At 47.7% G+C, this 20,911-nt stretch overlaps 1 protein-coding gene across 1 annotated transcript; it reads left to right on the forward strand.

The window, feature by feature from the left end:
• Positions 1-1,214: 1,214 nt before the first annotated feature.
• Positions 1,215-13,740, forward strand: LOC125947742 (uncharacterized). Its single transcript, XM_049673014.1, has 4 exons — positions 1,215-1,353; positions 3,637-3,707; positions 10,954-11,150; positions 13,569-13,740. The coding sequence occupies exons 1-4, from the start codon at positions 1,215-1,217 to the stop codon at positions 13,738-13,740; spliced, it is 579 nt and encodes a 192-aa protein (XP_049528971.1).
• The last annotated feature ends 7,171 nt before the right edge of the window (positions 13,741-20,911 follow it).

Genomic DNA, 20,911 nt, shown 5'->3' on the forward strand with positions numbered 1-20,911 from the left:
TAAATAATGTATTGAAAGACCACCTAAACCAGCTAGCTACTGACAACATAATAGCTACCGACGCTTCCCTGTGCACTGAAAAGGCCGGAGTGTGGATCTTCGCTGAATCTCTTCAATGGTCTTACTCTCTTCGCCATCCCGACTTCACACTCATTTTCAGCCAGAACTAATAGCGATTATATTAGCACTACGAAAGATTCCCCAAAACGAGTCATTAGTCGTTGTTCTGACTGACTCACTGTCTGGATGCACAGCACTTAAAGCCTCGTCTAATTCAAGAATTCTGCGGTTCCTTCGTACTTGTGGCAAGTATACTTGCTTTCGGTACCGGGACATCGTGGTTTGCACTTGCATGAAATGGCTAGTTCACTCCCACGAGCATCCCTTAATGGCCCTGTCATATCTGTTTTGCCGACATCAGCTTATGTCACCGCGACAAGTTACAGAAATTTCTCTATATCGCAAAATTCCGCAAAATCTCTTTTAACATCGTCTTCTGAATTCCACCATCTTTGTTTCCCATGGAATAATAATTGGTGTACTTCAAGGCAATTGGAAATTTCCACTACAAAATTGAGAGGCCGTATACCACCTCTAAATTTATAATGTACTTACACCCGTCTGGTCTCACTGTGTCCCCTGGATGTTCCTATTGCAATGAATCCGAATCCATTGAGCATTTTTTTCCTCTCGTGCCGCCGATTTTTAAGAGAAAGAAAGCTCTTAGAAATTTCATTTCGAAAACTTGGCCTATTACTAACCTCGTCAACCATTCTCTCCTTTGGGGCGACTTCACTGGGACACAGCCACTGGGATGCCATTCTTGCAGTTTAAAATTTCATTACAGATACAAAAAGAGTGCCTTGCTGAATTTCTAGAATTATGAATTATTCCTATTATTTCACTTGTTGCGACAAAATTATTTTATCTCAAAATTCTTAATAGTATTTTTCTAACGACTGATATGCAGATTCAGTTTGTGTTGAATTTCTCATACCCATAGTTGAAACCGCCTGCTTCTTGGCCAATCTCTTGCAGTGGGTATGAGCCAAAGTATGGGAGGCGAGATGAGACGAGGTGATCAGTAGAAGAAGAAGATTCGCGCAGCTACGAGGCGACACGACAAGTAAACCTGTTTTGAGGCAACAACAACAACAAGTAAACCTTCATCCGGAGACCCTCGGCGTCTCGCTCGACAGTGATCTCCGAAAGCGATGTCGTCAGCTGGCGAGTGTGTCGGATCGGGGCCTCCACCGGAACCCCCAGAGGCGTTTTCCACCTCACTGATGGCGCCGGTTCACGTTATCGTTGACATATTCGCCATCTTGCTCGTCGGAAAGGCGCAGGGTTTATGTAAGTATAAGAACCTGTGCTATTTCTCTCCATTTTATTGTTATTGGTGAGACGGAAAAAAATGCAGGCTCTATTTAATCTTTGGCACTCGCTTAATAATAAATGACCTCCGCATGCCAGAGCATACAAGTCGCCACATATTAATCAGCGAAAGCAAGAACGCAAGAATGAGAACGGCGTAATATTTTTATGATATAGGCAAGACGCTGCTACATTTGCCATGGAATAATAGGCAATAATTGACCAGGAGCTCAAAAGTGAGATCTCGAGCCTCGGTAGCATTAGAATTTGAAATGTTCTTATTGGGCCGCGTTAGAACTAAGCGCTGCCCCATTAGCCATCTTTGCAGGATTAAGGGGTGACAAATTTGAGTGATCGCGCCGTGTTCTTCAAACCATAGGTGGCGATGCATTACCATGCCACAGCTGTTCGTGTTTGTTGCGCCATTCTGGTTAAAGACTCGCACATCGACCATAGCCGTCACACCCTATATTCATGCTATATTCTTTTGACTTCCCAATACAGTTGTGTGATGATATGGGATTATTGTCCTGTCCTATGTCCTGTCCCCACATTTTTTTCCCTTTAAATTTATGTTGTGCTAGAAACTGTGTCGCCGCAAAAGCAAGGAAGGCGCGGGTTCTCCAAGACGCACAACGGATTTACGCAGCGGGTGCTCCTTGGCTGCATTGACAATGCCAGCTCACGGCGAGAATGCTTCGGGCACGTCGCAAACCGCGCCCACCGTCCTCCTGGCACAATCGCGGGACTCTGGCACATTTTCCGGCACAGACAACACCGACGTTGAAGAGTGGCTTCAACTATACGAACGGGTGAGCGCGAGGAATCACTGGGACCAGACCATCATGTTCGCTACACTGATATTTTACCTAGCGGCAACGTCACGCATCTGGTTCGAGGCCCACGAAGAGGAGCTCACTTTTGCAAAAAAAAAGCGCACTGATTTGTTTGGCAAGCTTGTTCGTGCAGCGAAGAAAGACCTTGCGTGCCTAGCTCAGACATGCACTGAGTCATATGTGACATGTATTCAGGACTCTTGTCGCAAGGTTGACGAGAAGATGCCGGAAGCGGTAACGGTCGCGCTCATCCTCAAAAGAATCGTGGATGACGCGTTTACGCTCCTCGTTTTCAAGAATCTATCGACAGTGCAGGACTTCCTAGCTGAATGGCGCCGATTCGAAGAAGCCAAAAGCCGTCGTATTGCCTACAACGTTTCTCGCCTTCCTTATACGGCTGCAACATCTACCTTCGAGGACCTCCGTCTCGCACCTGTGCCGCCTGCATCCGACAGTATTGTGCGCATCGTCCGCCGGGAGATTGAAGCTGCATCTCTTGTTCCTACCCAGGTTCGCGCCCCAGACGATTCCCACGCAAAAATATCCCTCATTCAGACCGTTGTACGGCAAAAGTTGACCATGGTCGTCTTCCGTACTGTCGTCAGCTTTGTCACGAGCAGCACTTGGTAACAATATCATCAACTTGACGAACTTGCTTTGTTCTTATTTGTATCCGAAGTATGCGACGCGTATAGTAGCCAAACGTCTGGCCTCCACTTTGTACTAAATGATCCATGGAATTTAACGTAGAGCGACACGTTTTGATGCAGCGCACAAGGTACAGGTCTGACTGGAACTCTGGACCGCCACGTGTTCCTTTGTTTTTATTTGCAAGGAGCAACCTTATTCACTAAGATGAAGCTATCAATCTCAGTGGGTGCAAGGTCTAGACTGCCAGACATAATACCCACAAGCAATGAAAATGACGGTCCAATTTTAACGACAAGATGCCGAATCGAGGTGAAGAGTGTTACTGCAATCTTGTTACGCAAATCTGTGGTCACGGATGCTGCCCTAAGTCATCGTACAGTGACGACTGAAGGTTGTAAATGAGGACAATACTCATTTTTGTAGCACGATGACCTAAAGATATTGTATTTCGCCGCATTTGCGCAAAAGACGCTGTGCATACGTTTTATCGAATATACTACCCTGTTTGAGAAGTACATAAGGCGCGCTAGTAGCATATATCATCCGCCTTGTTTAAGTCTATTTAGACCGCTTCCCAGTAGCGTTGATTCTAAGCTATTTTGAAGTAAACAGACTTACACATCGCAATGTGGGTGCAGTGTGTGTTTTTTAAAACTGACGTCGTACGGTGGAACTTGCTGTTGAGCACAGAGATTGTTCTCAATCTGCACTTTTAGTAACAGCATATTATCTTTTCTCATAAACAATTACCGTTTTTCATCTATCTTTCCTTTAGCATATATTCTGGCCCAGGAGGCTCGGAACGACACGACAACTTATCTAGCGACAATTTATTTCATCAGAGGGGTAAGTTAGCATGAACGCCCTTCTATTGTTGGCATATTGCAAGCTCTTACCAGATTTTTCCACGTTACACACGCTTGTGCAAAGTTCCACGAGAGACATGGTGTTATACTTATTATTGGATGGGGCTACCGTATAATTGTCTATATACAGTAAGATTTCAGTACTGCAAAGTGGAACGGCCCTTCCTATGGCATCATTGCCATCACCTATTTACAAGCTTCATTCAAAATGCAACAGCGCATTTCACATTATATGATGGTCAATCTGACATTATTTGTACACGTACTTCTTATCTAGAAAATCGGATAGGCTGAATCAAGACCACAGCCGCAGAGAGGTATGTGAAACTTTTTTTCGTGCTGGAGATAGTGTATGGGCGCTAGGGTATGCAGTTTTATGGTGTTGCTTTTGTTGTAATATTACTGTTTGCTTTAATTGTTTTATTGCTTTTCTCACATTGCTTTTTATCGTACGGGTGTACGACAACACTGCTGATTTGCCACTGCTGCCGCTGCCTGTAGGGCCCCAGGCTTCGTCAAGCTGCTCAATGAGCAGATTTTTGTCTGGGGTCCATTTTTCCTTGAGGAAAATAAAAACTGTTTCTGATTCTGATTCTGAAACAACGTAACCAAATATATAAGTTACGTGTATTCATACCTTATAGAGTTTACATGTCCAAGTTATGCTAGAGCTACTTGTGATCTTCTGGTTCGATTTTGAAATCGTGATCGGCCCCTATTTGTATTGTATTCCTTTGTTTTGCAGAGTCTATCTAGGGTAAAAAAATGAATGCCCGACTGGTGGCGCCCGGGACTGCGCTGCGTTTCTCGAGCTCCTCGTAGGAGGATGGGGCTACAGCGCAGCGCTTGCGCTGCCTTGAAAACGGACACGTTCCGCCATGGTCAAAGAGGGTAGATTTCAATCGGTCTTGGTGCACGACTCTCTTTACGCCATTGTTGTGCCGCACGTGTGAAACGCAGGGGGGACCAAAGCTACGAAAGTGGGAAATTTCTCCCCAAAAACTGCACACTTGTAGGCTTTATAACTCTGATAACCCGAAATTTGCATTTTGTGGCTTATACTTACTATGGCTGAGGGAACTATGTCAAATACCACCCTTCCTGCTCGTATCGACGAACGAACTACCGAGCTAATATGCTTCTCTGAACGCCGAGCGACAGGCTAAATTTAGCTCTGATAGCTCTGACAACGGCGCCATCTCTTCACGCGACACATGTGTAATTCAGTAGTGGCCTCTCTCCTTCACAGAATGATGTCCAAGTAAGGCACATGGGTAGTAGGGTTGCAAATATAGAGAGAATAATAGCGCAACATATTTTCTATACATGCGGTTTATCAACCGACCCCCTCTAACTGATTTTAAAGACGTTTCCCGTGCTACCACAACTATACCCCAACAAATTGCGGGGTGTGTCTTCAAGAAAATAAATTGCAAATAAAACACCAGTGCCTGTTAAAGATACACTAGTAAGACAGTAGAACCAGGCAGTACTATCAGAATAAGACAGTCGACATTAGAAATTATGAAGGTGGCCTTGGGTCCTATAACGTAAAACATAGCAATCTGTATTCCAATCTCATGACGCCAAACTTACGTAGCCGCCGAGGTAAGCATAAGGCGGTTACTCGCAGCGTTGTTTAAACCACCGCATCAAGCGCTCTCCTCGTTTACAGACGGTTACTTCTGTTTGATTTCAGAGTGAATAGCATTTGCCACTTTCGCAGGTTATGCTTATCTAATTGGCGGACAAGAGGCGAGGAGCACGCAGAAATGAAGGGGGTATCGGCGAGGCCGAGCTAGCGCAGTGGAATTAGATAACCGGACGTGGAGAGTAGTGCCGGCTTTTGGGATTGGCCCGCTTCCCATTGCAGGTTGCGGTGGCTGGTCGAAGTTCGCTGCAGCATGCAACGAAAGGGTAAAAAGAGCGCTAAAACGAATCCTCAGCGAAGAAGAGCTGGCAGAAAGATGTTTCATAGATACCGAAATGGCTTTACAGCGTTATACTGCAACGTAAAAATGTTTATTAAAAGCAAATAAATTTGTCCTACATGACAGCTCCATGTAGCCAGTGCCAGATCAATGGTAAGGCACTGGCCACATTTCGGAACGGCGCAGTCTCCAACTACGCCGAAAAAAGTTCAGTTTTGTTCGGCATATTAAAGCATCATTTATGCGTACAAGTCACTCTGACGTGGTGAGTTTTCGCGGTTTTGTGACGCCGCGTGACAGAAAGGCGAAGTGGGCGCAGACCGCAAGCTTTTGACCAACAGCGGATGGCTAATGGGGAAAGACGTGCGGAGACGGACATAATTATTTTTCTTTTGCTTGGTTTAATCATGCATCGTCAGTGTGCACATGTCGTATCAGATGAGGTGTTTTCGCGGTTTTCTGACATCGCGTGTTAGACAGGCGAAGCGCAGCCGCGGGGTAGTTCGAAAAGTGTTTGACCAATCGTGGAGGGCAGGTTCCAGAAATGAAATAGAAAGTTTGTAATTGTTTCACGTTAAAGCGCTCCTTGCCACAACTCGTTCTGTTATGAGGCTGCTGAACAAACGGAATATGAAATAAAAGAAGACAAACAGGCTTCGCTACATCCTTATCTGGCTTTTGCAAATATTCCCAGCATGCAGTTTCTGAAGCATGGTGTATTCTATAAGTTTAGATCAATGAGAAACAACATAGGAAACCCCAATGGCACCTAGCTTAAGATATAATATCATGTTTGAGCACTGTGAATAACCGTAAGAAAGTTTTTTCTAATCGTCGTGCGGAAAGTACTCAGGGTTATTAAAGACCCACTAACACCAGACGGGGCGTTACAGTTTATGCGAATTGGCGCCACTCTATTTTTGGAAAATTTTCTTCCCTGCTCTACAGCGAAGCCTGACTTGATTTATGCTTGAATAATACGTGTTCTTTATAAAACACAAAACATTTTTGGGTGAAAAAGGCGCTTAGTAAGAACTAGAGACCATCAACGATTCCTCGTGGAATTCTTGCGCCAAATGGCAGGTATGGCTGTTAACTACGAGGTTATCGCATGCGCCCAAGGAAGTGAATGGGATTTCCGCATTTAAAACAAACTACACAATTGTATGAGTAAATACCTTGTACGTAAAATGCTTGCATACTTCTCTTGCTTATGTGGTAATCAAACGGATTACTTCATTAGTGCATTTGTTGGTTTTTTTCGGCAGGGAGATGCTTTTTTTCCATAATAACGTTGTGCAAATGCCCATTTTATTGTACGGTCTTTTTGTTACTAGTCTTCTAGTCGAACAATATATTTACCGGTTAGTGTAGCGCCCGTGATGCCCAGTCTTGTCTTCTTCAAGTCCATTAAGAAAATATGCACTACGCTGACTTCACGAAGTATCAGCCTAATAAGTCCAAGATCAACTAATCTTGAGCGACGGCTTGATTTATTTTATAGACAGCTGAGGCTTTTTTGTGAATGATTGTTAGATATGTTGTCAGTGAAGAAGTAGATGTGTAGACCTATACTGCTTCTGATAAGGAGATTTACTGACGGCAAGCGGCAGACGAAAAACCAGTTCAGTCGCCAGAGAGCAACGGTCTCAACGCCAAGAGCTCGAGATCTGCGCTCGCGCCCTACATCTATGAGAGCGCCCCACTACTGCTTGCTCCCTGTTCTTCTTCTTCACTACAATAACCCCGGCGGCGAAGGGGAGCCATCCTGGCGACTCAAGGGGACGCAAGGATGAGAGGGTCGTGATGCGGCTTGAGGCGGCTGACGTGGACCGTGTCGCGACCGAGACGGCGCTTGTCCGAGGAGGGGTTGACCGGCTCAATGACATAAGTGACGGGAGACCTGCGCTCGATGACGCGGTATGGCCCGTGGTACTTGGCAGCAAACTTGGGGGTGAGGCCAGGAGAGTTGAAAGGTATGCGGAGCCAGACGAGGGATCCAACGGCAAAACTCAGCACATGCTCATCGGTGTCGCGGCGATCTTTCTGGAGGGCTTGGCTGTCGGACGTGAACGAGCGGGCCAGCTGACGACACTCCTCGGCATGCTGGGCGACGTCAGAAATTGCACTGAATTCGGAGGCGTCCGGGCGGTACGGTAAAATTGTGTCAAGCGTGGAGGATGGTTCACGGCCATATAAAAGAAAGAATGGTGAAAAGCCCGTCGTAGACTGCGTCGCGGTGTTATACGCATAAGTCACGAAGGGGAGAACGACGTCCCAATTGGAATGATCAGAATCAATGTACATCGACAGCATGTCACCGAGCGTGCGGTTGAAACGTTCCGTGAGCCCATTCGTTTGAGGATGGTAGGCAGTTGATGTGCGATGAAGAATACGACAAGAACGGAGCAGCTCTTGTATCACGTTGGACAAAAACACACGGCCTCTGTCGCTCAGCAGTTCCCGTGGGGCTCCATGACGGAGTATGAAATGGCGCAATATGAAGGAAGCGACGTCACGAGCACCAGCCGCAGGGAGTGGAGCGGTTTCTGCGTATCGCGTCAGATGGTCCACCGCGACAATTATCCAGCGATTGCCAGCAACAGAGCATGGAAGCGGTCCATAAAGGTCGATTCCAATGCGTTCAAAAGGGCGGGCAGGACATGGTAAAGGCTGCAGCTGACCGGGTGTATGGTTAAACGTCTTTCGTTGTTGACATGCGGAACAAGACCGTATATATTTACGGACAAATGTGTACATCCCACGCCAGTAGTAGCATTGGCGGAGCCGTTGATACGTTTTCAGCCCGCCAGCATGGGCATGTTGCGGATCTGCATGGAAGTATGCACACACATCGGCTCGTAAGTGCTTGGGTATGACCAGCAGCCATTTACGTCCGTCCTCCAGGTAGTTGCGGCGGTACAAAAGTGAATCGCGTATTGCGAAATGCTTGGCTTGTCGACGAAGGGCACGGGGTTGGCTAGCGGGTGAAGAGGCGCAGAGAAATTTCAAGAGGGACGCGATCCATGGGTCCTTGCGCTGTTCCGAAGGCATGTCGGTGATGGTCAGAGCGTCCAGGGAAAAGTCTACCGCTGAAGGAGGCCCTGCTTCGGATTTGACGGGTGAACGAGAGAGCGCATCCGCGTCAGAATGCTTGCGCCCGGATCGGTAAACGACGTGAATGTCAAATTCTTGAATACGAAGAGCCCATCGACCGAGACGACCAGAGGGATCTTTGAGGGAAGCCAGCCAGCAGAGGGCATGATGGTCGGTTACAACGTCGAAAGGCCTGCCGTACAAATAGGGGCGGAATTTTCCTAACGCCCATACAATCGCGAGGCACTCTTTTTCGGTGACCGAATAATTCGCTTCCGCCTTGGTGAGGGCGCGGCTTGCATAGGCCACAACATACTCAGGGAAGCCGGGCTTGCGTTGCGCGAGAACTGCACCAAGACCGATACCACTGGCGTCAGTATGTATTTCGGTTGGCGCAGCAGGGTCATAATGGCGTAGCACGGGGGGCGAAGTAAGTAGGCGGCGCAGTGTCGCAAATGCGTCGTCACAGGCCGGTGTCCAGTGGGAAAGGTCGCTGGGGCCGGCGAGGAGCTTCGTAAGCGGTGCGATGATGGAGGCGAAATTTCGGACGAAGCGACGAAAATAGGAGGCCAAGCCGACAAAGCTTCGAAGTTCTTTGAGGGTAGAAGGCTTCGGAAACCCGGCAACAGCACGTAGTTTTTCCGGGTCAGGGAGAATGCCATCTTTGGAGACGACGTGGCCGAGGATGGTTAGCCGGCGAGCCCCAAAGTGACATTTCTTCAGGTTGAGTTGAAGGCGTGCGTTTGTAAGGCAGCGGAGAATTGTGCGTAAACGAGAGAGATGTGTAGCGAAATCGGGAGAGAACACGACGACGTCATCCAGATAGCAGAGACATATCTTCCATTTCAGACCGCGTAAAATGCCGTCAATCATCCGTTCGAATGTTGCGGGGGCATTACAAAGTCCGAAAGGCATCACGGTAAATTCATACAGGCCATCCGGTGTGACGAACGCCGTCTTCGGACGATCACACGCCGCCATAGGGACCTGCCAATATCCCGATCGCAAGTCGAGGGAAGAAAAAAATTCGGCACCTTGAAGGCAATCGAGGGCGTCGTCTATTCGAGGAAGAGGATAGACGTCTTTGCGAGTAATCTTGTTGAGGCGTCGGTAGTCCACACAGAATCTAATAGAGCCATCTTTCTTTTTGACCAGTACAACAGGAGAGGACCAGGGGCTGCAAGAAGGCGTAATGACTCCGCGCTGAAGCATGTCGTCAACCTGCTCCGTAATGACACGACGTTCCGCAGGTGACACACGGTAGGGGCGCTGTCGCAAAGGAGCGTGAGGCCCAGTGTCAATCGTGTGAACAACCGCATTAGTTCGGCCTAGGGACGCTTGCGGTAAGTCAAACGAAGTGCGGAACTCGTGTAGAAGGGCAAGAAGCTGCGTCCGTGCAGCCGGATCGAGGTCGCTGTCGATGGAACGGTGAAAAGATTCCGAGAGCACGGCGTCGGATGCAAGGTGAGGGGTCAGGGCGTTCAGCGGATGCTGAGTCTCAGGCACAGAGGGGTCAAGGAGTACAATAACAGCAGCGTCTACAGGCTGAACGTGGCCAAGCGTTTCATTTCGGTGCAAAGTCAGAGGGCCTGAATTGGGGTTGCAAACAAGTAGTCCGGTATTCTCCTGATGAAGCGCGAGGATGGCAAAAGGCAGTGACGTATTGTGGCGGCGACGAAACAAGTCAGATGGCGTGAACAGAACGGTGGCGTCGGAAAGGGCGGCACAGGAAACGGGAACAATGACGGCACTCTGAGGTGGCAGGTCAATATCGGCGGTGACGACAAGCTTTCTATCCCCAGGACCGGCCACATGGGTGGAAGGCGTCTCGGGAAACACAGCGAACTCTACCTGAGCACGAGCGCAGTCGATAACAGCGTGGTTACGGGACAAAAAATCCCACCCGCGGATCAGGTCATGGGAACACGAGGCCAGCACAAGATGTGCTGGCCAGCACGAGGCCAGCACATCTATGAGAGCGCCCCACTACTGCTTGCTCCCTGTTCTTCTTCTTCACTACACTTCAAATGAACCAGTATAGGTCCAAGACCGGGAGCACTGTTGTGAGACAACCTGGAAAAAAAATTGCAAAGCATTGTTTTGCTCATTCATTTGCGACGGCAGAGTAAATAATTTCGCCCTGACCCGTATTTCATCCATCGAAAGCGACAACGCGATTCGCAACATTCGACACCGCAGATGCTGGCCACGTATCCAGCGCTGACGTTGGTGGCGATCGTCATCGCGCTGCTCAACTTGATCCCGGGAATCCTGATGTTCCTGTCAAACAGCACTTCTGACCTGGAAGATGCACTGGACGAGGAGCTGTCGGGCACCGAGCGATGCCATCTCGCCGTGCTTAGGGGCTCCATGGCCGTTCTCCTGGTTGTGCTCGGGTGGGTGATATAACGCTGCTCTGTGACAGGCCACCTATGAAACCACATACTTACGCACAAACGCTGTTGTCTATTAAATAGAAAAAAGAAAGCATACCAACTTAGCAGCACAGTTTTCCTACACTTTAACAGTTAATCCAACGAGGTGACTCGGTGCTGTGGCGTGGTGATACCGAATATCAACTAGCAGATTTTATTCAGGGCTCTACGCCCACGTCCCGGCGAAGACAGAATTCAGAGGCGTTTTTATCATTGGCAGCTCTGCAAAGGGCTGTCAAACTTCGCACGGACAATTGAGCAACGGCGTCTCTAATAGCCCAATTGTTTTCTTTTAATAAATTTTTACACTTGTTCAGTGGAGGAGCTGCACAAGAAAGTTCTGTCAGAAATCCTGACGAAACTGCCGCCCCGCTTCTCATTGGCAATTTTTTTATTTATCAGCCAGAGCAGCAGCCCAATGCACATCAGAAGAGTTGAAGGACACAATAAAGGTTATTAAATACAACTTAGAGTGGCACAAAAAAAGAAGCAGCTGCCATATGAATACAGGCGTAAAATATGGCAATAAAGCAGAGTGAGCAAAATCAGAGGTCATATTGCCCATAGATGTTATCAAAATAGCTAAAAATACGCCGTACGTACAGCCGAACACTTATTAAAAATCTGGTTAAAGATACCGCGGACCCATAAGAAGAAACCTCTGCCGCAAAGCAGCACTCAGCGAGGTTTCACACTGCCGTCAGAGTGGTCAGAATACGTAGGGAACTCTCGTACATGCATATTTTTTGTCGTCACATCGGCTAGGTGGGTTTATACACACATTAAGAGGCGTATACGTACGGTAGCTCACTTGGAAGGCAGTATGTTCCGGTGCGGCAGAGAGCTCGCTTTTCTATCGAAAGAGGCGTCTAGAAGTGAATATAAGCGTTAAACATGGTATAGTTAGGATATCAGAATATAATGCACGTAAAGGGTAAAAAACTGGCCTTCAGGAACAATGAAATCAACAAAAATTATGCGTCAGAAACCTCTAAAGTACGTACTGAGTGGACAATATACGTAGCCCAAAAGCACACGCACGTATTCCACTAAAATAATTGAATGGTGTGTAATGAAGAAGAGTGACCTGTGCCTCAGCAGCATCGCCACCGGCATGAGCTCGTGGTTGCTGTCCTTGGCCGAACGCTTGTGACTGCTACCCGTTCGCCTGCATCCGTTGCTATTAAACCTCTTAGCAAGTGGTGGAGGTGCTGGGTAGGCACAGGTCACTCTTCTTCATTCACATCTCCGTGACCTTATCTGCGATGCTTTCCACGCCGACCCACAGTGCGCTCATGCCGGTGGCGATGCTGCTGAGGCACAGGTCACTCTTCTTCATTACAGGTGGGCTAGTTGGTACTTTGACATAAGAACCATCTTGAAATGCAGCGCAACGTATCGGCACAACACATACGCACAATACCTTCCAAGAAAGACAGCTGTTTATCTGACAGGTGTACAGGCGGTCTGCTCATACAGGCTGAACCTAATACAGACACCTTTTCAGCCTCCATTATCTCGCGGGCGAGTCTATGATCACTTCTGATGACAATAGCACAGAGATCAGCACGTAACTGCCGCACAGAAAAAAAATTGCAATTTACATTTTGCTGGCTATTGAACATGAGTACGCTGCGTACATAATAATCTGCTATTCTACCGCTACTTCGAACTACTTCTGTGCTCGTAATATCAACTATTCACTGGAAATTGTTGAGGTATGCGTAAAGTGACCAGACGTTCCGATTCAGGTGGGAAGTTTCCCGCTTTTACAACCGAGGCCCCACTTTCCCACGGTTTACTGGCGGCACGGTGTTTTGTCCCGGTTTCGCCTCTCCGGACACCGAGTTGTCCCGATATGCCAGCCCTGTGGTGCGATCTTGTAACAGTTTGCAAAGCGAGCCATTCGCTTGCCCTACCGTTATTGTTCAGAATTGCGCTTTTGCTGGGAAAACTAATGCTCGCATCAATCAGGTGAGTTCAAGCGAACGGTTCTCTTTGCGAAAGGTTATAAGATCGTGCCCCTCCGAGAACGCTTGACAACTTACAGTTCGTGTACGTTTTCGATCCTGCAACAATTGACTTAACAATGAATTGGCTCACAAACAGTTACCAAGGCAAAACGGACTGACCACGCCGTCTTGCTTGTCATGTGTGTAATGTTGGAAGTACGTGGAATGATGCCCAAACGCAAGTGATAATTTAATGAAGAGCTTGTAAATGCGCTTCCTTCACATAATCAAACCATGGAATTAATGCTGAATCCAGTTACTATCTGCTAAAGCCAGCCGGGAAATGTTGCCAGATTAATAAGGTACGCAAATGCCGCAAGCTGTGCTGCCTATAATGCCCATCACGAATTATCTGCTCTGCCTGCAGGGGCCTCCTCGCAAGTGCTTTCGCTGCGAACTCCATGTACAGCGACCACATTTTCCGGCTGCCCGAGCACGCCGATCGATTCCGCGGTATTCTGGCCGCCTACGAAGATGACGTGCACAATGTACGGACATGCGCCTTCCTTCCTGGTTTTGCCACCACAGTCCCGCAGTAATTTCCGACATGACTAGATTTTATGTATCCGTGTCAGGACAAACTTGAAAATTATTTAATGCGTCTTCTGAGAGAAGAGTAATAAGATATCGGCAGAAAATACTGTAAATTTCCGACTCGATGTTGCGTTACATGATGGCCGGCAGGCTAGCCTAACGGAAACACAGTAAGAAGATGTGTAGGTGTCGAGGCGCAATTTCTTCCAAGGCGCAATTTCTTGGCTTTGTTGCATGTAAACTTAACGTAATCTTGGTATGCTGTAAGCCCGTACTTTTAAATCAAATTGTTCGTTATATAACGCATGTTTAATAACTCTAAGTGAAGTAGGTGAGGCGGAGCACGTTTCACACTCGCTATTTGCTGTAAGCGACTGTATGTACGCGTTAAGGGCGTGGGAAAAAGTTGATGTGGTAACTTGTGTGGGAAATACGCATCAGAAGAGTGTTTTTGAATAATTGTATTGAAATTTAATGCACGTTATTATGCCCGGTGTCGACACGGTCATGCTGAACAGCGTTGCGATTGCTGTGGCAACGGTGCCACCGGATCAAAATGAAAACGGGAAACTAATTTCAAAAGCGCTTTTTTGAATAACACTTAAGTTCTATGCCTAAAATGGGTTGCGAAAACCTTTGATCAAAGTGCACTACTATAAAAATAGCGCATTTTAATGTTCCTGAAGGCACATAAGTTTATATTGTAATTTATTACTTAAACTTAACGATATCAATACAATTTACGATATCAAACGTAACATTACGGTGGCTAGATGGGTAGGTGAGCCGACCGGCGCATCTGGAGCTTAGTTCACCACTTCTCCGCGTCATGACGCAAAATTGGCGCTGCGGTCAGTAGAACGGTTCCGCACCACGCGTCGTCGGCTACAGGTGGCATACGCTGCGCAAAAAATAAAGCCTGTGTTGGAATAGTTGTATGTCGTCAGTTCGTGTAAGCTTGAAAGGTGAATAGCTCCGGGTCTCTCTTACTGTTTGAAAGTTCCTAAGGGATGTGGAATGCTCCTGGTCAGAAAAATGACCGACGATATTAGCGGCGGTATTGCTCCACCAAAGAAGACCACCAAAGCCACTTACTGCTTCACTCCGAACTGCAAGTTGGTTTCTAAATCTCTCATAATGAGACCTAAAATAGCGTTGTTTTCAGAGCCAGACGACCCTGACCTTTTTACGAAATGAGAACTGGCCCCTCATCGAGCAGACAAGCAACTGTAGGTGACATCAGTTCACTGCGAACGACACTTTCAAGAGCATTTCATTCAGCGCGATTTCACCCTTGTGGTCAACGGAGAGGTTGTTCCGATTCCAAGGGAGCGTCCACGGCTTGCCAACAATGCAGTGTCATCAATTCTGCCAGGTGCTCCTGCCTACCTTTCTAAAGTGATGCCCCCAAAAAAGGAAAACGAAGAATTCTTTGAGACTGCGATCACAACACTTAATTAAGACAACACGCTGTTATTAGAATGCGGAGAGATCCCAGGAACGAGATGTTAATGAAGCCTGCGCAAATGGCGACGACAAATTTCAGTTTTCTACACCTACGCTTGCTTAGATCGAAAGCCCGTCTGTTCTGCTTCACGGCCGCTGGACCCGGCATTCAGTGAAAGGTGCAACGGCTGCCGCGTTTTCCGTTTGCGTAAAAAACAGAAATAGCATCACGCTCACTACAATAATCCTCCAGGAAGTGTGTGATCAAATGTGCTAGCAAATGTTTCTTTGCCACTGTTTCTGTGGTGGTGCAACAAATGCTAATTAAATCTGCTGAGAAAGTCAGCTGACTCCTTGTGGAAGTCGACAAAATGCTGCCATGCAGTAGCAATAAAGCAATGCATCAATGCTGCCATGCCAAGGAATAGAACACAATAGCTGCATTTCTCGAAACTGAAACATTAGAACTCGCTAAATATCGCCTAAACGCGTTTCCATAACGTATAAAACCATTGATGCGTTGTTTTATGCATGGGAAAAATGCACCTACGCCTTTATTGCAATGGGTTCGAGCGCCGTGTTTATACCAGTAAATGTGACCAATCGGCCAGCAGGAAAACTGCCTTCAGCATTTCGTATCTTCTTACTAGGCGACAAGAACAAATTCTTCATTTTGGCTTGGCCTAGACTGCTCAGAACAGTCTTATAACGCGTACGTCAAAGCTAAAACCAGAGGCAGCGATACTATCGAACACGCTGCTCGACTACACGGGACAGCCGACGTTGCGCGCAGCTGAACCGTTATACTGTCCGCAGCGCCACTTCTGCGTAATGATAGGGAGAAGTGGTGAACTACGCCGGTCGGCACACCTACCCATCTAGCCACCATAGCGTCATGATAAACAGAAAATTGCGCTATTTCTATGCATTCGATTCGAACGTTTCTTTCTGGCTTCAAGGTTGTCCACATCCAATATCTACAGTGACCGTGATGTAAATGGTGTGATTCTGTGTGCATCGTTTACTTATACCAGTGGTGACACGGTTTCAGACATTTCATATTATTCTTTATAGTACCCGTGAATATTCTAACTGCGCTATGGGCGAGAAGAGTGAAGGCCCTGCTTTTCATAGGCTCAAATCATCCTTAAATGCTTTCTTTCAGCTTTTTTTACTTAAGCTAGCCCTTTATAAGTTCAGGCAGTCATTGTTAATTATCAATTAGGGAGTATACCCCTAATTAATAAATTACCTTGTAATTACTTAGTAGTATAACTATAGTATTAGCACCATTTTTGGATGATAGATGCCCGCGCGGCTAACTTTAGCGCCTAACACTATCGTTTACCCTCTAAATTTTCGATTCAGTGTGCAATCCGTAAAAAGGCCACATCTGTCATAGAGAGATGCCTTCGTGAATTTTCGGTTAACAAACATGGGGGACACCTCGTTAGGCTTTTTCTTCTGTTTTTACCTTAGTGCAAAAGAAAGTTTTGCTCGAAAGCGTCTCCAGTTATCATTATGGTGGCTTAACGTAAGGCGAAAGAAATAGCGAAGCGCGGAAGAAAAGAAAATTGCAGTAAACAATTGCTGCAACCATTCCGTCTGATTCAAAAGCAAGACAAATTATTCTAAAAGGGTCAAGAAACATAGCTGCTCGGAAATATTGTGGCGCAGTTGTTATATTTCATTACCGCGCGGCCAAGTTGTCATGAAAAGTGGGACTGATAAGTCCTGCTGTACGTCAAACGGTTAAGTAGAAGAAAACACTGAAATATGGTTCAAAATGCACCTATCCAGTTTTCAACTATATAGACCAGTTATCATTACGAAGGCAAGAAGGGTTGAGGCCCGTTCAATCTACTTGAATGGGTTGAGTGGAAAATGAGATTATCGCGCATATTCACAATTGTGCATGAAGCCAGAAAATGAACACTTTCAAAGCAAGAAGTTAACACTACTGCTCCGAAGCGCTTATGGGTAGAAAACTTGAAGATCAGCTCAGTAAACGTTAGGATATACGAGTGTTTCTTTTTAAATTGTCACTCGCTATTTGTATTATTATTACAAATGCAACAATGGCCTCAGGTAGAATTTAATTTAACAACTTACAATAGCCTCGTAAGGCTACACCTTATGTTTGAAACACGATCTATATAATTTATTTAATTGATCTTTAGGTTACTGCTAGTCGCTGGTGAGACCTTAAACAGGAGTGGGTAAATACGTGTTAAAATACATATGGCAGCGTTCGCTAAACAAGTACATATTGTGGGCGTTTATTACGCACATCTTCCTCGTCTGTATATTTTCATCATCATCCTCACACTTTTGCCTATCCTCTTCTTTGTCTGTATATGTGATCATCATCATCGCGTATGTGCTGCGCTGGTTTGCTGACAAGCTCCTGGACCTAATAAACATCGTCCCAACAGAGACCTAGTAAGTGGTAGAGGTGACTTTTTGGTCCTACGTCTTCTGCCCGTTCGGTCTGTCCCCTGGAGCCTCGTTGAGGTCACCGCTTGCGTCCACCGTCAGCCAACATGCTACAGGACGTGCAGCCTGGCACCCCTACTGCCACCATTCCGACATCGCAAGTCACACCGTCCTTTCTCTTCAACAGCCACCAGAGTGACCCCCATCTCTTTTCTGGTCTTCGCGGAGAGGATGTGGAAGACTGGCTGGACGATTATGAGCGAGTCAGTTCCGCCAATCAGTGGGATGTTCTTAAACTCCGCCATCTCTCCTATCTGTCTGGTGTGGGGAAGACGTGGTTCCTTACCCACGAGATCAACTTGACCGACTGGACTCGCTTTAAGCACCAGCTTTGCGAAGTATTTGGCACACCGGCCGTTCGGTCCACATCGCCAAGAAGAGCCTCGATGCTCGCAGAGAACACCTGGGCGAGTCGTACACCTCGTACATCGAGGACGTCCTTGCACTCTGCCGACCTGTGAATTCTTCAACGTCGAAGTCGGACAGGGTACGCCACATTCTCAAAGGCACTGGGACTCTTGCCTTCAATGCCCTAGCCACCAAGAATCCGGCTACCGTCGCCGATGTCATCACCACTTGTTAGCGCCTCGATGAGATCAAGTCTGTCTGCCTACAGCCCGACATTGACGATACCTATTCTACGGTGGACCACGATCTACGTACACTGATACGCACGCTCATACGCGAAGAGTTGCAATCAATGGGCTTACCCTCACATTCGACGTGTCCCAGCCAGTCTTTTGGTGCGTCATTGCGTGAAGTTATCAGGGAGGAACTAGCGTCCTTGACCAGCGCTGTGCCAGTACAAGCCCTTGTCCCTCACGCACTACCGACATACGCGCAAGTTACAGCCAAGCCTCTCGGCAACGTCACTTCTCCGTTGCCGCTACCAACTTACGCGTCGGTTGCTACTGCACCCACGGTTAACTTCCCGCCATCGCCGCCAGAGCCTTCAACGGCTCATCTGACCTCACTGTCACCCGGTACACCGAACACCTTCTACTACCTAACTTGGCGTCCGTCTCGTCCTACGTGCTATTATTGCGGCTATCACGTCCACATATCACGTTTTTGCCGCAAGCGCCAGCAAGACGAGCGTCAGGGCTACGACTTGTGTGAGCGCGATTTTTATAGTGGGGCCTCTTACCAAGGGTGGCGTTACTCTTCGCCTCCACAGCGCTCTCCATCTCCACCCGCATCACCTGAAGCACGAGGCGCTTACCGATCAGCCCGACGCCATTCGCCATCGCCCTTCCACCGCTCATCGTCACCACTTCGGCCTGCTTTACTTACCTCTACCGTTCGCCCGAAAAACTAAGCGATGCAGTTTCCGGAGGAAAAACTCCATACACAAAAAAGTACTGAAATTCCTCCAGCGCGCCCATTCAATATGATTCGTGTGTATGCCGAAGGGGTGCCCGTGAATGCTTTAGTGGATACTCGTGCGGCTTTTCTGTAATGAGTGATCATTTGTGTTGCTGTTTAAAGAAAGTTACGACGCCTTACGATGGTCCCACGCTGGTTGCAGCCGAAGGGAACACTATTCGACCTGTACTACGCATGTAGCCTTCTGTACTACGCGTGTACTTGTCGATGCCATTCTCCATCACATAGTTTGCTCTGTTATACCCGTGCTCTCACCAGCTGATATTTGGATGGGATTTTCAATCTTCTGCGTCTGCTGCTATTTGTTGTGGGCAGCGTGTGGTACACCTTACCGACACCGAACACTTGCTTGGCGAAGAAACCTACAAATCATTTCACCTGACCGCTGCGGAAAATACGGAACTACCCCCAAGAGGAAACCAAGTTGTTACCCTGCTATCCAACAACATTGACCATGGTGACGTCTTGGTGTTCCCTTCTTCTATTTAGTTTACTAAAGGCACAGCATTTACATCAAGATTTTTGCAATCCCACCATGGATTTGCACTGATCACTGCCACGAACGAAACACGAGAAAAAAACCCTACTTCTGCAAGGCACAACCATTGCATGGGTCGCCGATCTGGAGCCTGCATGCGTCATGGCACTTGTACCAGTCTCTTCTGGGGATCCATCTCCTAGTGATTCTTATTCGGACGCTTCCCTTAGAACAGTCATCAGCGCTGACTTGAAACCCGCGCAGACGTAACAGCTGCTGGCTTTGTTGAAAAAGCACGCTAAATATTTCGACATCTATTGGTCGACCTTGGGTCAAACAACTATTGCAGAGCATCGCATTCTGACAGACACATCTGTCGTGCGGCGCCGCCCGTGCCGTGCGTCTCTAGCCGAGCGGGAAATAATTGAAGACAACGTCGCCGAGTTGCTGGAACGCAAGGTAATTCGCCCCTCGGCTAGTTCTCGGTCGTCTCCTGTTGTACTGGTCCGCAAAAAAGATGACTCAGTGCGCTTTTGCGTCGATTACCGGGCGCTCAATATCACGGTGTAAGAAGATAGGTGCTCCGACGGCGCGCCCGCGCTGGGGCGAGAGAGCGGCCACTTCGTGTGAACGGAAGTGAGCGCCGCCGCTAGGGGCAGCACGTATTCAGGAGGCCTTGGAGCAGTGGCACAGGAGTAGATAATTGACGACCTCCGTCAGCATTTAAACACCCATACCTAAAGATATGCAATTTTTTGTTATTAAGACGCCAAATCCTGAGCAGGTATAAGGTTTCACGCCACTTACTTTCAAAATACCGTCATTTCCAACACGTGAGAGACGCGTCGTCTGCTCGAGCAAACGGCGCGCTGCGCTTGCCGCTGCTAGGTAGCCGCTGCTCACTGCATCAGAGTCAAGCAGAATGTGGGCAGAAATATAAAGGGACGTTCCTCCAACCAAATAGAGTCGTTTTAAGCAGGCAAACAACATAGATGCATAGAAATAAAGCACTTATGCCACGCGTGCACATAGAAGGGCCGGCAAATCGAGCGATAAAGTGGCCCCCAGAACAGGTGTTGCCCCTTGCGGCAGCGGCGTGCGTAGAGTCACACTAAGTGGCCGCGCCTCGAACCACCGTCGGATTACCTGCCTTCTTACACCTTGCTCAATATGATAAGTCGAAAAGATGTCTACGCTATGCCGCACATTGACGACGCCCTTGATTCTCTCCAAGACGCGGAATACTTTTCCAGCCTGGATCTGCGGTCCGGCTATTGGCAAATCCCCATGCACGAAGACGATAAAGAAAAAACGGCGTTCGCCACCTCCGATGGACTGTACGAGTTCAACGTACCGCCTTTCGGGCTCTG

Source organism: Dermacentor silvarum, chromosome 8 (assembly GCF_013339745.2).
Source record: "Dermacentor silvarum isolate Dsil-2018 chromosome 8, BIME_Dsil_1.4, whole genome shotgun sequence".
Taxonomy (NCBI): domain Eukaryota; kingdom Metazoa; phylum Arthropoda; class Arachnida; order Ixodida; family Ixodidae; genus Dermacentor; species Dermacentor silvarum.

Coding starts and splice junctions, on each gene's coding strand:
- LOC125947742 (XM_049673014.1), top strand. CDS start 1,215: ATGTCGTCAGCTGGCGAGTGTGTCGGATCGGGGCCTCCACCGGAACCC. Junction 1,354..3,636: donor CGGAAAGGCGCAGGGTTTAT/GTAAGTATAAGA, acceptor TCTTTCCTTTAG/CATATATTCTGGCCCAGGAG. Junction 11,151..13,568: donor GTTCTCCTGGTTGTGCTCGG/GTGGGTGATATA, acceptor CTCTGCCTGCAG/GGGCCTCCTCGCAAGTGCTT.